The 18,294-nt window shown below is 41.3% G+C and overlaps 1 protein-coding gene across 2 annotated transcripts in view; it reads right to left on the reverse strand.

The window, feature by feature from the left end:
• SWT1 (SWT1 RNA endoribonuclease homolog) overlaps positions 1 to 18,294 on the reverse strand; it is a 75,153-nt gene that overhangs the window by 3,701 nt on the left and 53,158 nt on the right. Inside the window, exons 17-19 of one of the 2 annotated variants that reach the window (XR_012646523.1) lie at positions 7,296 to 7,362; positions 6,198 to 6,650; positions 2,645 to 2,709 (exon numbers count right to left, since the gene is read on the reverse strand). Coding sequence is in view for 1 of the 2 variants with exons in the window: in XM_075002242.1 (XP_074858343.1) it covers positions 2,645 to 2,709; positions 7,296 to 7,362 (132 nt within the window). In the remaining variant the exon portion in view is untranslated. The remainder of the gene's footprint in view (positions 1 to 2,644; positions 2,710 to 6,197; positions 6,651 to 7,295; positions 7,363 to 18,294) is intronic. The other variant, XM_075002242.1, reaches the window with a different exon arrangement.

Consider the following 18,294-nt stretch of genomic DNA (forward strand, 5'->3'; position numbering starts at 1 on the left):
TAAAGCCTCGTTGCCATTTATGCTTTATGCTAAGGTGCAGATGAACACACAGTGGAACTTTGATGCCTATCCATGAAAGCAATAGGGCTAAAAGCCATCCTGTTGCAGTGATACTAAGAAAAGTTGTGACCTTATTTTGCCCTAGAATGTAAGGAAATACACTCCTACTTGGTAGGAGTTTAGCCTTACGAGGCTAATTTATCAGCCTTGTTTAGTCTTCCTGGGAGTCTATTAGTAAAATAGACTATGCAGAGTAGCAGCTACTGAGTTTTAAAACAGTATCCATTGCAAATTCACATACTTAAGCCTTTCAAACTTAGTAAGTAGTCCTATTGTCTGAGAATGGCGATCAGTCTTTAGAGGACAGAATAAACCACCTTCCAAATTGCCTCATTTCTATTTTTTTTCTTTTTTTTAAAGTCAGCATCTGTTTGGTGTGGTTGTGAAATCAATCCAAACAGGGACATTTTCATACTTTACTAAGCTAGGCTCAAACCCTCTGGAGTCACAAAGCCACACACAGGTGCTCTGAATTAAGAGAAGGCATACATGGTTTGGTTTTTTTTCTATACTTCACCAGTAGAACAGCTAAACCTTTCCTAAGGTTGCTAACTATTTTATTTTATTAGCTCTAATATCGGTTCTTGGTAATTTGATACTGTTTTGGGTATTCAGTGATGGACCTCATTCTGCTTTAGGCTTCAAGTCACCTTTAGAGCTGGTAAATACTGAACAATTCCATAGTATATTCAAAATGTATTTTTCTGCACTATTCGAAGAAAGTTAACAAAGCAAATCAAAATATTAATCTTAAGTTTACTATCAGGAATATTCCCACAAATATCTAACAGTAACCAATTTTTTAGTCAAAAGAGAACTAATGCAAGTCTAATATAAGTTTCTGTCCTAAAATGCTTACAAGCAGAGGAAGTTACCAAATGGCAGATGCATAACTTAAAAACTAAGTTACTGTAGGCTACAATGAGAACTAGAGAGAACTGATTGCTATAAATCCTCTAACGTGAAGACCACATGAAAATTATATACAAATACATCCATGTGATAATTACTATGCAATAAAGTGTGCAACAGCCACCCCTACCTTCAAATAGGTCTCAGTTGCTCTGATTGTTGTTCATGGAACTATTTTGACTTATCACACTGGCCTTGCCAGCAAGTGTTGAAAAAATGCTCCATTGGAGCACTGAATTTCTTAGATCTACATTGACTGCAATTATGCTTAGCACTGGTATTACAGTCCTAATACCACTGTCCACCCAGGGAACACTTGCAATGAATGTATTGTCAGTTTCACCCAAGTTTGGATTCCTGCAATAGGTCCCTGAGGATAGTAGGGGATTCCATTGCACAGATAGCATAATGCCTCTGAAAACAGGAGAGTCTGGCAAAAAGTCAAAATTTCACAAGACCCACAAGCAATGCTGAGATGGTTCCAAACTACTAGCAGGCCTAACCATCCACTCAAACCACCATTTGTATTTGAATGGGTATATTTTTATCTCCTATCAACAATTTGCTCAGAAATATACATTCCTTTCATCGGTTTCTGAATTGATATTTTACATCTATTTATACACCAGTCACTTAGGGACATGGCAGAAGTGGCTCTACTGCTGTCATAGATGATGATCTCACTAGTTTATAAACTGAGCAGTTTGATACTGATGGCAATAAATATATTTGAAATATCACTAATGAGGGAAAGCCTTTGAAACAATTTAAACATTCAAGTTAGTCTATGTCAATGCAGTAACTGAATAGTTAAACATGCTGAGCATCCATTTTGTCATGAGTAAATCTGAGGGGGGGGGTTCCTTCTCTTTAAGGCATTTCATTTCACTTTACTAAACAAAAGGAGGCTATTGTGACATACATTTTTCTCTCAGAGAGAGCAGATAGTTTTTACAAGCTGTTACATGGCCAAAACTATGGAATTTCACAGCCACCATCCAAACTGATTACACAATCACTGAAAGCATGGAAATTGGTATTCTGAAAGATTGTCATGGAAATAGAACAGAATTCTGATGATGCCAATTACCAGCCATAAGTAAATACAAACACTAGATATAAAACAAAGTCATGCAACAATTAACCAAATACAAAGGCAAAAGGTATGGCTAGGTAGAAAAAATTAATACACGTTGCACCTCTAATCTGTCACACTCTTATCCGGCAACATCCGTAATCCATCATGATTTTCGTTAGCAAGATGACCACGTCATGGGTGTGGCCAAGCTTCCCTTAGTCCCATGAAGTTTGTTTACAGCCACCAGTCCTGGCTCTCTCTATTCTGTGCTGTTATTTATCTGTAATTTACCCCTAAATGTCTTCTGAAAGTCCAGTAAGCAGTGGGAGTGTTGGTAATGCTACTAGACAATATTGACTTCCCGTAGTCTGGCAAATTCTCTCATTTGGCACCAGTCAGGTCCCATGGGTGCCAGATTGGAAAGGTTCAACACGTAACAGGCCAGCTCTCTCAATAAATACTAATTACTGCTTTGTATAGTAAGGGAATAAGGGAGATCTTTCTAAGAGAAAATACCAAGTACCATGAAGTCAGCCTTAAACTACAGTGCTACAATTGTTTCAGGAAATCCTGTAGTTGTAGTAACTCACTTACCTATACATTTCCTGTGAAATGCACTCATAGAGTTCCTCAGCTGTAAATTTTATGTTGGTATTTATCTAAAATGAAAGAGAGAGTTCATTTGGATCACATGGTAGTTAAAAATCACATAGCTGTTGTACACATGCATTGGACTTAACATTTCACACACTAACTGGACGGATCTCAAGTTTAGACAAGGGGGAAAAGACCTGAAGTCACTATGGAGTAAGTACTCTTTATTCAGAAAGAGCAAAACAATCAGTCAATCTAGAGTTAACGGTCTTTCATCCTGGCTTTATTTTATAGTATTTTTATAGCAGCTTTCAGACAACTCTCTAGTAAAAAGAAAATCATCCCATAATCCCATAAAAAAGATGTATGGATTTCTGAGCTCTGAAATCCATAAACAAATATTAAGCGTACATAGTGAACATGAAAATAATACATGCTGTAATAAAATGCCTATATTCCACATACAGAACACACAATTTTTGAATGCACATGCTGATGTGGAGCCATTAATCCTTTATTTCAAGTTCAAGTGTTCCACTGTGTGTCTGATGTGTTAACAGAACAACATATTCTAGTTTATAGGTTGAACAGAATGGGAGAGACACGATTGTCTGCTTTGTAACAGGATTTTTAAGAAAATTGAAATGTCTGCTTGAGGCAGATCTTTAAAAAAAAAAAAAAAGAAAAAGAAAAGAAAAGAAAAAAAAGAAAAACAAATATAAACAGTTTTAAATTTCAGGTTTATGAAGACATTCCTAAGGCTGCAGTACCACATTCTTGTTTTTCCTGTTTGGGTCCCTAGATTGCTGTTTTGGGTCCATGCTTTTAAAGGGAAAAAACTGTAACTGCTGACCCATATGGTTGTGATGAGAGTTATTTATATTCTAATACAGGGGTCAGCAACCTTTCCAAGGTGGAGTGCAGAAATTTGACCTTTTCACCTCTATGAAGAGAAGAAGTAGGAAGTTACTTGAGTAAAAGTGCCGCTGCTGGGGTGGGGGAGGGGTTCAGAATGTAGTTAAATACAAGGTATTAGCCTCTTGGGAAAATATTTGAGTAAAACTGCACATGTGCTCACACCACCACCCCACTGTAGATTGTACTCAAGTATTCAGAAATGAAAGCAGCTGCCCTTTTACTCAAGTAACTTTTGAGGTACTTTCCCCCACCTCTGATATACAATCCAAGTGCTGGTGATACTGTTTAAAGTCACTAATAGTCCTATTTACAACAGCTTCATTAATAAATAAATTAAAATGCAGAGCTTTCCCACTGGGACCCTGGGGAATCTTACTCTTTAACAGGTCAAAATGGAGCATGGAGTTATCAAATCCCAGTGCTGTGTCCCACTGCACATTGGGGCAGGAGGGGTTAAAAGTTTCCCTTATGGTAGTGAGGCCAGAGTGCATTTGCGGGGTGGCGGGGGGAGGCCTGTGGAGGGGAAAGCCTTGGGTACCAGTGAAAATTGGCTTGCAAGCCACTCTTGGCACACGTGCCGGGAGTTCCTGACCCCCTGTTCTATTCTAGTAGGTTGTAGAGATTCCAGTCAAATAGGGTACCTGAATGATTGGACTTTCTAGTGGAAGTCTGATGACCTCTGATAGAAACAAGTTCACCGTAGTGGTACTGTGTAACTCAGACAGGGCAGCAGCCCTAAGAGCTTACAAATGTACTTATAGCATCACCCATTTTACAACCCTGGAGAACAAGCAGCAAAGCAGCTAATGTACAGATTCCTACTTTGTTGCCATTTGGATGCTATTATGACAAGTTCATTGTTTAAAAATACACAATTTTAATCTGGAATGTTGGCTCTTTTAGAATGAGCAACACAACCAATGGTAAGATATCCAATGCTAGAAGTCAATGCTAGAATTAAATATACCTAGAGTTAAGTTTTTCAAAGAAACTAAGGCATTTCATTACAAATGTCTCACATTATTTGTATTCTATGTAAAAATATAGCATGTCCAAACAGATGCTGGCCTAGGGACAGGAAGGGGGATGCCACGTGTGCTTTTTGAAGCAGTGCCTGAATTTCAGAGCAGACTGGCTGCTCCAGGATAGAATGAGCAATCTTTCCTTATCCCATTTTCTTATTCTGAAGAGACTGATGTCTTCTTTGGCAATCTAGAACTCATGAGAAGTTCCATGAGTCACTAATGATTCATTGCCTTTGACTCACCCAGTGCAGAGCAAAAAAACTCATGCAGCCTGACTGGCTTTTTAATATGGTACAGCTTTAAAATCCAGGCACTGCTTTAAGAAGCCTACGTGGCAGCTCCAACTCCCACCCAGGCCGGTGGGCTATGAGGGCAGGGGATCCGATACGTGTGTGCCTGCAGTGACTTTTAATGATTTTTTAAATCTTGCAGCAGCCAGCCTGCTTTAATATCCAGGCACTGCTTTAAAAAGCACATGCGGCATCCCCCCGCCCACCCCTGGGCCAGCATCTGTTTGGACACACAGCATTCCCTCCTTCTCCCAGGCCAGCATCCGAACGGACACATGGTAGCCTCCCCCGGGCTAGCAGGTGATCAGACAGGTGGCAGCCATCCCCCTCCGAATTGGGTTAGTGGGCAATTGGACGCTGCCGTTTCATGTGTGCACCTGCAGTTACTTTCGATGATTTTTTAAATCCTGGTGCAGCCTGCTTTTAAATCCCCATCACTCAGTGGCATGCCCTGTCCAAATGGTGGATGGGGTGCTTCCACATTATTTTTTCCCATGAACTGAAGACAGCTTACCATTGTGTTCAAAATAAATGTCAGCTGCAGAAGAGCTTTTCAGGACCCTTCATGATCATTCTAAAACTTGGTTTTCTAGGCATTCCTGATTTTCATTGCCGCGTTCTCTGCTTTCCTGTTCTCCCTTGTGTTTGGTTGCTGATAATTTCTGGCCAGGAGCTCTGCCTCTGCCCCCCGCCCCACTGGCATGAAATTCTCCCCCTTCACCTCACAAATGTTATGAAGAATATAGCAGGCCCCAATGACAAGGGTACTATTTTCTTCACTGAGGACTAAGTGTGTCAGAAGGCACTTGAACCTGACTTTTAAATAGCCAAAGGTATACTCTACCACCATTCTGCACCTGCTCAGCCTGTAGTTGAAGAACTCCTTACTGTGGTCCAGGGTGCCTGTGTATGGCTTCATGAGCCAAGGGAGCAAGGGGTAAGCACTGTCACCAAGAATCACTATGGGCATTTCCATGCCCCCAATACTGATTTTCTGGTCTGGGAAGAAAGTACCACTCTGGAGCTTTCTAAACAGACCAGAGTTCCTTAAAGATTTGCACATCATGCACCCTTCCCAACTACCCCACGTTTATGTTGGTGAAATGACCTTTGTGATCCACGAACACCTACAACACAATAGAGAAGTACCCCTTACAGTTAATGAATTCTGAGGCCTGGTGCTAGAATAGGGACGTGCGTTCCATCTATGGTCCCACCGCAGTTAGGGAACCTCATGGCAGTAAATTTGTCCAGTATGTCCTGCACATTCCCCAGAGTCACTGTCTTTCACAGGAGAAGCTTAGTAATTGCCTTGGTTACCTGGATGACAACAGCCCCCACTGTAGATTTGCCCACTCCAAATTGATTTCCCACTGATCAGTAGCTGTCTGGAACTGCAAACTTCCACAGAGAAATTGTCACACACTTCTCAACTGTCAAAGCAGGTCTCATTGTGGTATTGCTGTGCTTCAGGGAGGGAGACATCACTTTACAAAGTTCCCTAAAAGTGGCCTTACGCACGTGGAAGTTTTGCAGCCACTGCTGATCGTCCCATGACTGCAAAACAATGATATCCCACCAGCCTGAGCTGGTTTGGCAGGTTCAGAACCTGAGCTCCATGCTGTGCAGTGACTCCAGTGATGCAGACAACTCCGTGGTGATACTTTCCAGATCTTGACGTCCATCAGTGCCCCCAGCACCAATCCACTGAGACTTCATGGGCATTACATTCGGAATATACTGCATCGCAGTATGGGAAGTCATCATAAAACACTGCACCAAACATTGAAATGTTTCAGGATCCGTGTTATTCTTTGTAATTGTGGGTGGCAGTAAATGTAAAAGCAGCATGAAAATTCCCTCGTCTTTTTATTTTCAGTGGAAAGTGAGGGATATGTAGTCTGCAATGATGACATCAGAAACCCAGAACCAGTTGTGGTGACTTTTTTTTCCCCCCACGAGACACTGGCACATAATCCCAAAATGCAACAGGTCTGCAGGAACTGTGGGATAGGTGCCTACAATGCACTGCAGCCACAGTGTAACTTAGGTGATCTGATGGGGACACACTAAGTTGACTTTGTGAGCACTTTCAGACATTCAATTCTGAATTTATAAAATCTAGTGTTAAAAAGTCAACTTTAGTAAATTCAATTTTATTCCCAAGTGTAGACATACCCTGAATGATTGGAGTTCCATTAGAAAGTCTGACGACCTCTGATGGAGACAAGATCACATTTACTTCTCTTTGGGCATTATGACCAATAATGACCAACAGTAGCAAATATCAGAATTCTAACTTAATTGGAACATAAATTGTTGCTGTACCAGTTAGGCATCTCACTACATTTGCCTGCAGTTTGACATTTGTCTTTATTACATGTTTCTAATAAAGATTTTCAAAAACAAATTTCATACCTCATTACTTATTAGGAAGTTATAGAGGGTCCAAATGTCTTGAAAACTACTATTTGGGTTCAAAACTCTAAAGAGAAAAACGAGAAAAGTTTTAGAAGATGTTTTCTAGAAAAGCAAAACCACAACGGAACAACATACCTCTAAATTTGTAAAATACCAGAAAAGCTTCACTGTGTAAAAATTCTACTTAGCTCCTGAACCAAACAAAAATGAACAGTCACTATCATTTCTGACTGCTGATATTTTTGTTCCCAAATAAGAGAACTAAATGAGCTTATTCTCTTAGTGGGACAGTTCTAAAGAAGATTTTTCCCAATTAAAAATTCTAATATAGTTTTCACATCAGCCACTTATCTACATAGACGAGGGAAAATATCATATATCTGCAAGCCTTTTGTTTCTCAATAGGAAAGCCTCTCTTGTGTCAAGGGAGTGCAACACAAAATTGACATACAATGCAAAACTTTCCCACACTTTTAAACAAAAGAAAAATGAAGGGCTAGATACAGGATGAATTTTTCCTGCATATTGTCCATTTATGGATACAGAATTGGGTATGTTAAGTTTAGTGGTTTCTGGAGGGAGTGAGGAGTGGAAATAGGCTGACGTGCCAAGATATTAATTCTTTTATTCATCCACAGAAAACACACAGCATTGCCAACAGCACTTTAGGTTTGCCCATAGAGCCTACCAATTTTATTTTAAACCGGGGTTGAGCCAGCTTTTTAAATTGGGCCCCACTTTTTGTCCTTGCAATTAGGAGTGTCCCCTCCCCCACCTGTCCAAAGTAATCCAAATTGACAGAAGTTTCAGTTATGCTCATATAAAAAAACCCTTTCAGCACGTGTAAGAAAATAAGTCTGTAGAATGTAAAAACTTTATTAATCGGTATATACATGTGAACACACATACATAAAAACAATAATATAGTTCAACATTTTTAATGAGATGGATGAGCACGACACCCAGCAGCCTATAGCACTGAGCCCCCCCTTACAAAATTTCCCACCCTCCACTTTGCACCACTTGTTTAACACCACAAACAGAGGTACCACCTGTGGGAGCAAGATGGTAGTTCACTCTATCTATACCCATAAAGTGATTGGTCCTTCTGCTGAGATAGCCAAGAAAGGTACTTTATCAGTTCTAAGGCCAATCTACACTACACAGATGGATGTAAGACATCTTATGTTGACATTAGATCAGTGTCCACACCACAGCCTTCCTTCCACCAATGTAAGAGCCTTACTACACCAAAATAATAACTCTACCACCAGGACAGGCTTATGTCAGTGTAGTTACATCAACACAGTGCCTGTGTGGATGCTGTGTCACTTAAATTTTCTGTTGGCAGTCTTGTCTTCACAGACCCTGCTGTGAAACTGACAAGAAAACTAGACAGAGCCCAGCTGCCCCTCTTTCTCCTGGAGAATGCCATGCAATGTGTCGCCCCACCTCCCTACCAGGAGATAGAGAAGCCCAGGGAGTACCTTCCACTCCCTGCCAGGAGCCTGGCAGCTGTGTTAATTTATGAGTGGCACATAATAATAATGGACTGAATGGGAAACAGTGAAGAGGAGAAAGGGAAAGAGGAAACGATGGATAAAAGCAAGGAAGGTGGGGTTGGTGGGGAGAAACTAGAAGTAAACCAACTATAGGGGGTAGATGGGAGGGGAAGTCAAAACAAAACAGCCAGCCAGCAAAGAAAGAGCATCCACACAGTAGCTCAAACTGAAGAAAGCAGAGTCTAGGGTCCTGCTTGAAATGCAAACTAATTCCTGGCTCTGACTGGGTGGGGCTGTAGGGCTGACTGCATTCAAGAGTGCTCTTCATCTACCCTCAGCCCACATGGCTGTGGGGAGTGTGTCAAGGGGATTCGTTTACATCTGTTCCTCCTCGGGATGGGGCAGAAGAAATCCTACTGGGAAAACCCCCAGCCTAACTGATATTCTAACAGCTGAGTTTCTGCCAGATGAATGTCCTGTACATGTTATTACAAGAACAATAATGGGATCCGTACCATGAGGTCTGCCTATAAATCAACATTTACGTGCTGGTTTGACACAGCTCTGGAAAGGAAGTTCAGGCTAGATAAGTGGTTTAAGATAAAGGGTTTTATTCTGTGGAACACCAGCCTCCGTTATGGAGAATAGGGGCTATATGAGATGGAAGAACTGTATCTCAGTAGAAGGGAACCTGTGTTCTAGATGACAGGCTGATAGATTACTTAAGGGGACATTAAGCTAACAAAAAGGGAAGGTAAAAAGAAGAAACAAATGATCAAGCCTTGGCACAAAATCAAGACACTGGGAACAAAATCAAGGCATCCATGGATGTGAAGAAAGTTCTTTAGTTACTTATACATGAACACCACAAGTCTGTTTAAGAAGAGGAATTGAAATTGGTCATTTATGATCTCAAAATTTCACCAAGCTGGTATTACCGAAAACTGGTAGGAAGCCTGACATGACTGGAATGTTAAAAATCAGTGATTATAGACTGTGAAAGGAGGACTGAGTGTGCAGGAGGGGAGAGAGAGTAGCACTGGATGTCAAACATTATTTACCTTATTTCTGAGTCACTGACTGCTCAGAAGCAAGTGATCTTGGATGTTTATGGGTCAATATCTTAACAAATAAAGCACAAGAAGAAGGCGCTAATGAATGTCTCCTACAGACAACACACACACACACACACACACACACACAAAACTGGCTAACAGGATGACCATCTCCTTAAGTGGGGGAGGAGAGGGGAAGTGCACTGTCATAGGAGACTGCAACCTGAATGACATTCTGGAGTTCTTTTGCTTCCAGTACTAACACAATCATTCACAGTTCCTAAAACTTAGAAAACTGTCACCTATAACACCAATCCACTATAAGGAAATTGTATACTAGACTTCATCTTGACAGATAAAAGAAGAAATTATCTCAGAACTAAAAATTAATGGTTTTAGGGGCTAAAGAGCACAACTTGATCACATTTGTTTTGTGCAAACAAAAAAGTCTAATCCAGTATGTATGTGCACGCATGCGCACACACACACACACGAGTTTTAAAACTGTTAGTTTCACAAAGCTGAAAACAATTATGAGCCAAATCAACTGGAAAAAGAATTTGAATAGGAAGATGTGAAAATACAATTGGGAAATATTAAAAACTTTTTACTAAATGGCAGAGAAGCCACAATCTCACAGTCAAGCACGAAGGCTACATATTTGAAAAAAAAAAAAAAAAAAGAAAAAGGTTGGTTTCATGAGGAAGACAAAGTAGCTACATAAAAACACAAAACAAAAAAAAGGGAATTTTTTCAATCAAGATTGCAGCATGTCTGTTTGTAAACATCCAGTTCAAACAGGAATTAATTTGAGGAAGTTCTATGGCATGTGTTAAGCAGCAAGTCAGACCAGATAACCACAATGGTCCTGTCTGCCCTTGATCTAGGAATATGAATGTATGAAAGTCTGAATAAACTGATTAAGACAAAATATTTTCAAGGTAAAGACACTGGCTGCATTCACTGAAGAAACATTAAATGAACTTAAAAGAACCTGAGAAGTTATTTCATGTTGAATAGTAACAGAGAGGAAGCCGTGCTAGTCTATACACTATCAAAACAAAAAGCAGTCAAGTAGCACTTTAAAGACTAGCAAAATAGTTTATTAGGTGAGCTTTCGTGGGACAGACCCACTTCTTCAGACCATAGCCAGACCAGAACAGACTCAATATTTAAGGCACAGAGAACCAACCCTCCGCTCTCTGATTTGCTCACCTTGATTATCTTTTTCTGATTTGTCCTCCTTGCTTACCATTTTTGGTTCTCTGTGCCTTAAATATTGAGTCTGTTCTGGTCTGAAGAAGCGGGTCTGTCCCACAAAAGCTCACCTAATAAACTATTTTGCTAGTCTTTAAAGTGCTACTTGACTGCTTTTTGTTCTGAGAAGTTATGCTAGAGATGCATTCAGAACAATTTCTTCCACATGAATATTCCTCCTTAATATGCCTATTTTTGTTTCTAACTAAAATTAAAGAATAAAAGTCTTGGAATGGAATTATTTCAAAAACAAACATTCTAAATGTATTTCTAGGCCAGGGCAGCCATTTACAGAATAGCAATTAAAAGATCACAATCAACTATCTTGGTTTTTCTTTTACCACATTTCTTTCCTGCCCTACAACCATATTTGTTCTTTAAAAAAGATGACAGTTACCTGTTCCATAACTGGTGTTCTTTAACATGAGTTAGTGGATGTCCATTCCAAATCACGAACATCGCTGGCAGCAGTACTGGAAACTCCCTTAGCGGTACTTACAGGAGTGCCCCTAGAGTGGCACCTGCATTGTGCATATAAGGAGCACTGTGTACTCGCCACTCCTTAGCTCGCTCTTGCTGAAAATTCCAAGAGCAGGGAAGGACAAGCTGTGTCATGGACATGAACTACCCATCCTGAATACCAGTTACAGAAGAGGTCACTGGCTTTTCTTCAAATACTTACTTAGTAGGGTGAAATGAGGATTTCTGTCAAATAATGTTCTATACCAGCAGTGGGCAATAATTTTCATGGGACAGGGGAGTCACTCCAAAAATTTTGGTAAGTCATCACAGGGTGGGGCCTCAAGTGTGAGGAGTGGAACTAGGGGCTAGAGAGAAAAAGTGTGTGACAGCGTGTGTGCTGGAGGCTGCTGGGTAAGTTTCTGAAAGATGCCATGTGCTGTGTCAGACAGGGAAAACTATCCCGTTCAGTTGTCTTCCCTGCTCTCCAGAGAGGCTGGCAGCTGCAGAAGTCTTAAAAACGGTGCATTGCCTCCTTTAGAATGGTGAGTGCATTTCATACCTCAGACTGGAACAGTTCTGCTGTGAGTGTCCCTTTTCCTCAACCCCTGCTCTGCAGAGATAGGGATACCCTGACATCAGCACTTCCCTCACTCTTCCTCCTCCCCAGGCCCCCACACAGCTAACAGGATGGTACTGGGAGAAACTCAGCTGCAGGACAAAGCAAGGTGAGGGGAAGGGCAGCTGAGCACACACTTCCAGCTGTATTAGCACTCTGTTAATCAGCTGAACAGACTGGACAGAAACAATGGGTGACCTGGATCTAGCCCACAGACCATATTTGATCTACCCTGTCACACAGAGTTCGAACAAGGCACTGGACTTAACAGCACTGCATTTGGACTTCTAAAACCAAACTTGATGCCACACCCAGCCAGTTCTGATGATGTTATATCAATATTAGTGCTCCCTAAATCGAGCTAATGGTATTTACAGCAAAGACAGTGGCATCATAATATTGAGATAACTGCCTTAAATTCAAATTTATCTCACAGTGTAGATGTATCCTAAGTTTTTAGAAAATCCTGACATAGGACTATTCCTTCTGCATTTGCTTCAATGTCAGGCAGACATTTAAAATATTTTCTGTATATTTTCAGTCCCACTGAAAAAACAGAAGCAGAAGGTGTTAGCATACAGTAGACCCCCGACTTACACAGAGGTTGCATTCTTGCGCAGCCCCACATAAGACAAATTTTACATAGCTCAGGGAAGCAAGCAAACTGACCAGCGCAATAGCTCTGGGCTGCTGCGCTGGTCAGTTTCCCAGTTTCTGTCAGTGGCTGCAGCCAAGAAACAGGCTGCCGGCCCTGACAGGAACTGAGCAACTGCTCCTGTCAGGGGTGGCAGTCTGACTCTCGCCACCCCAACAAGAGTGGAGAAACCATCAGAGATAGCTAGAGTCTGGCTGCCACTCCTGACAGGAGCAGTTCCCCACCTTCTGTTAGTGGCAGCAGTTGCTCCTGTCAGTGGCTGGTCAGTTTCCCCACTCCTGAGAGTGGGCAGGAGCTGACACCTGGCTCCCAGCTGCCTGTCACTCACAGGAGCCAGGAAACTGACCAGCACTGCTGCACTGGTCAGCTTCCCAGCTCCCCTACGCAGCAGACAGGCCAGAGCCAGGTACCAGCTCCCCACCACTTAGTCACATTAAACCAAGATTCGCACTGCTTGAATGCACATATCTCAGGCTTCCACTGTACAGAAATGAGATTAGCTATTGAGCTAAAACTAGTTGTCCTAGAACAAGAGATTATGAACAAATTTGACATTTCATAAAAAGTATGTATAGTAAACTCTTTCATGTGTGGCATTCTATAATCCAGAGCTCTCAAATAACTGCCATTTTAAGCACAAGTAAATTTTAGTTAAATTTTCCACAAGTACAGTAAATATAAATTCAGCAAATACAGTATAAGTTTACAGTGTACAGTACTACTGTTGGTGGTAAATAAAGTACTCTGCATTCATTTTTGTTTGTTTCTTAATATCTAATCTTGTTTTTGTTTAGTGTTATGCATTGCTAAGTATACCTCTCTATTATCCAGAACACTTGAATATCCAGCAACTCCCCAAGTCCCCAGGCTGCCAGATATGAAAGAGTTTACTGCATTGCTGCTCTTCTCTTGAACAGCTGATTGCTAACAAGTTAATGAGCAGAAAGTGGAACTGATTTTTGTACACCTGCAAAAGCCCCGAACAATTTTAAATTGAGTTCACTGTTCAACTTGATAGTTTTGCAAATTGGTCAACATTTATCTTTTCCTCTCACATACACACATATCAGTTTTGCACAGAAAGCATTCAGCATACATCCTAGTCTGATTGTGAGTCACTCCATTCCCACCTAGGTCTAAGATCTAGGCCACAGTGTCCAAACTTTTGCAGAAAACAACTGCTTCATGACAGTGATTATTCTTAATATATTCATAATGTCTGTAAACACTAGATTAGCCTCAGTACCTATGTTTTAAATAAATGATTCTATTTTTGTACATATCTGGTGAAGTTTGACACAGTCTTGCTGAAAGACAGTTTATGTCTAACATCTTGCAAGATGCTAAGCAACTGAAGTTCATTAGTTATTTTAAAGCACAAAAGACCAGAAGAGCCCTGTTTGTGTCAGAGCTGTAAAGCCTGGCTAAAGAAATGCACAATTCTGTGAAGATGTTTTTAATAAGTCTGAAACGATCAAAACTTTAAATGCTGCAATCTGTGCAAGTCACCTCTCATTCACAATATAAAAGTACTGGCATCTGGAACAATAACCACTTTATATCAGAACACAGACACTGGAGTTTAAATGAGTTATTGTCGAAACAGAAAAAATAGCTATAGAATACAAATGGGCACAGCTTGAACCCCTGAACCTGTTTCTTAATGCAATTCCATAGTTTTCAAGGCATTTAGCTGGAATGCATTATGAAAAACAACTTCTCAACAGTTCCCCTTTTGTATTCTAAAGCAGGGACAGTTTCTGGCATCTTGCGTTATGCTGTCAGGCATTCTGAGTTTTAGTTGAATAGTCAATATAGCCTCCTACCATCTGCATGTTATAGTGGGAGTGGAAACAAAGAAATGGAAAGGGCAAGAACCCCACCCCAGATGCCCTCTGTCACCTGTTAAAACATGCATGCAGGAACGTCACCAGCTCCAGGCTGCAAATAGAGGACCAGCCTCCTAACCCTCCTCACCCCTACTAAACAAAACAAAACCTCTGCTGAAGATTCAGCTTTTCCAGATCTATCTGCCCCTTAACCTCCTGTTAATTAAAAGAAAATTTCTATGCCCTCACTGCTAGCTTTCGAGTGAACTTGCATGTGCTGGTGTGTTAAGGAAGTGTTTCTCAATGAGGGATACGTATACCCTTGGGGGTACACTGAAATCTTTCGGGGGTACATCAACTCATCTAGAGATTTGCCTAGTTTTACAACAGGCTACATAAAAACACTAGTAAAGTAAGTACAATCTAAAAGGTTATCCAGAGAATGACTTATTTCTACTGTTTCATATGCCTTACACTGAAATGTAAGTACAATATTTCTATTCCAATTCATATATTTGATAAGATGCTAGAGAGTCAGCAAGTTTTCAGTAATAGTCTTCTGTGATATTTTTGCAGGATTTTGTAAGTAAGTAGTTTTTAAGTGAGGTGTAACTTGGTGGGATGCAAAACAAATCTGACTCCTGAAAAGGGTAAAATAATCTGGAAAGGCTGAATGGCACTTGTTTCAAAACCTCAGATTACTTTAGGACCATGTTTCTCAACTGGTGATACATGCATCCTTAGGGGCACATGAGAAAAGTCTGGGCGTACTTACTTTTTAAAGAATTATGTGACATTCACTAGGTATTGAGATCTACGCACACCCAGTGAATGACATGAAAAAGAGACTGTCAGCAAGACCACAAGAGGTGAGGAATGACCAGAAGTAAATCAATGATAGGTAAATCAATGAGGAATGACCAGAAGTAAATCAATAAGCGTTGTCAAAAGGGCTACCCGCCCTTTCGAAAGGGGCCATCCAGGCCATCGAAAGAGAGCATCTACACTCACTCATGCCCTCTCTCAAAAGAAAGGGCCAGGAAACACATGGTAGAGAAGCCCTTCCGTAGCCGCAGCCAGCTGCTCCTTTAAAGGGCCCCTCCCCAACACCCTCGGCCTGCACAGCACGAGGTCTGTGGAACTGCCACAAGCCTCGCAGACACAGTGCTCACAGGGAGAGCCATGGAGCAGCAGCAGCTCGACACCCTCCCGGCTGCCGCCAGCACAGTGGTGGCTCTACCGGCCACAGCAGTGGTGGCCACCCTGCAGCTCCTGGTACAGGAGGCCCCACCAGGGCAGCCGGGGACACCCCAGACCATCGGGTACTCCAGCACCCCCTGCCTCTCCAGGTGCTCTGCCAGCTCTGGAGCCAGCCCGCCAGCTCAGAGTGGTGGGAGCACCTGGTCATGGGGGAGTGGGATGATGACTGGGGGCTCTGGAATCTCCAGATGCACAGGCAGACGTTCTAGAGCTCTGCCAGTGGCTGACCCCCACCCTGAGACACCAGGACATGCGGATGCGGCATGCCCTCCCCATGGAGAAGAGGGTCACGATAGCTGTTTGGAAGCTGGCCACTCCAGATAGCTACCACTCTGTGGGACACCAATTTGGTGTGGGCAAGGCCACAGTTGGGACCATCCTGATGGAGGTAAAGAGGCCCGGGCATGCAGCCACTGGGGTTTCTGGGTCTGTGCAGCTTCAAGAAATGCTATGTGCATGGTCCATAGAGCCCTGCAGGCGCTGAGCAGCAGATCTCCGACTAACAGCCGAACGCTGCCATGGAGGAGCCCAATCTTTCAAAAGAGTGGGACACGGAGCATTACACACATCCTCTTTCAAAGAAGGACCTCAAGAGGGGAGTCTCTTCCTATTTTCTGTTTGGGAGAGTGCTTTCAACTCCTGCAGCACACCACAGATTTCATTTTCAAAAGAGCATGCGGCATGTGTAGATGTGCCGCATGCTCCTTTGAAAAAGGGCCTGACTTTTCAAAATTACTGCCTAGTGTAAATGCAGCTTATGAGAGCTTGCTAGTGTGCCTGTACTGGCAAACCCTGGAAATTTGGATAAGCTTAATTCACTAGTTCACAGCTGGAGATGGTTTCTGGTTCTCAGTCTGGTAGAGGAAAGTTTGTATGCAAAATTCTTGTTTGGACCATTTTTAAATAAAACCCATTAGCTACTAAATTAGGGGTATGTTAGCAACCATAACCACACTTAACTGTTAAACTTGTGTGTCTATGCACAAGAATACACATTGCCAAAAAAACAGATGTGTGCACAAACATTTGAAAAAAGGCTGGAATATCTTACTCTCCTCTCCTCCCTATGACTTTTATGTCTTGAACTGACAAATTTATAAAGCAAACAAACAAGTTATCTCCAGAAGGAAGCAGAATATACTAGTAACTGAATTTTGATACCACAGTGAAGGAAACAGGAGAGTAACCGTCTCCTAAAAAAAGGTATGAAGAAATCTTGGTTGGTGGACAAATTTTTAAAAAAGCTCTATTGCTAAGAACAGTGCTCTTCAAAATGCCATTTGTAAATACCCTGTATCTGCTTGTGAGAAACTCTTGTACCAGTCAACTTAGCTGTTTTTCTTCCATTAAGGTATTAAAACAAAATTTTGAGGAGTAAAGGGACTTCGAAGAGCTTGCACTACTTCAAAGTACCCACGGCTCACCTGCAGCTACACTCAAGCCAGCATTTCGAAGTTTGACACTTCGAAGTTCCTGCGGGAGAGATTTAGCCTAATGCACTGCAACATATGCACTGCAGTACTTCATTAGTAAGCTTCCAACACCCTAATTGCCATGCCCCCTTCAAAGTTCAAGGCTAGTCTAGACACAGCCTATGAGCCTGATTTTCAGAGAAGTAGCCACCGTTCCAGTTGAAGTGAAGGGAAATTCTAGGTGCTCAATGCCCCTGAAAGAAATCAGTTGCCATGTGCCTAAGACACCAAAGTACAACCATGGACTTCAATTTTTAATGTTTCATCTCTGCACTTTAGATACAACTCACAACCATTAAAAATTACAGATATCCTTTTTCTATTAGATGCTACTAGCATATAGACAAATTAAGAAAATCAAGTCATTTAATGCAATCAGACATGCTCCATTATGTTCCACAAATTACTGTCTAGGATTAGATGTTTACTATATGATAATGGGGATTTTTTCATTTATACTGCACTATGATCCACTTGCAGATTTACTATGAAAGCCTTGTTTGAAATGGTGAACTATTTCAAAACTAGCATAAGAACACAGAACTCATTTTTCTTGGAAGTGTACTAAGGGAAAAGTAAAGGAAATTAAAAAAAAAAAAGAGCTATCCTCATTCACTGAAGGCAATTTTATTTATTAAAAACAAAATAGTGAGAGACAGTATACTGAAAAAATGAAGACAATAATAGTTTATCACATAAAAATTCTCAAAGTCCTAGATTATGCATAAAAACTTTTTTTTCCTTTTTAAAAACAAGCTATACTTGACAGAAGACACACATAGCATAATAACAACATGCCATGTGCTATGTATTCCCCACCACATTCAGACGTTTTGTTTTGATGTTTAATATTGTGATCACTTGGAGTTGATGAGTAAATGAGTTTTG

This window comes from Carettochelys insculpta, chromosome 9, assembly GCF_033958435.1.
Source record: "Carettochelys insculpta isolate YL-2023 chromosome 9, ASM3395843v1, whole genome shotgun sequence".
Lineage (NCBI taxonomy): Eukaryota > Metazoa > Chordata > Testudines > Carettochelyidae > Carettochelys > Carettochelys insculpta.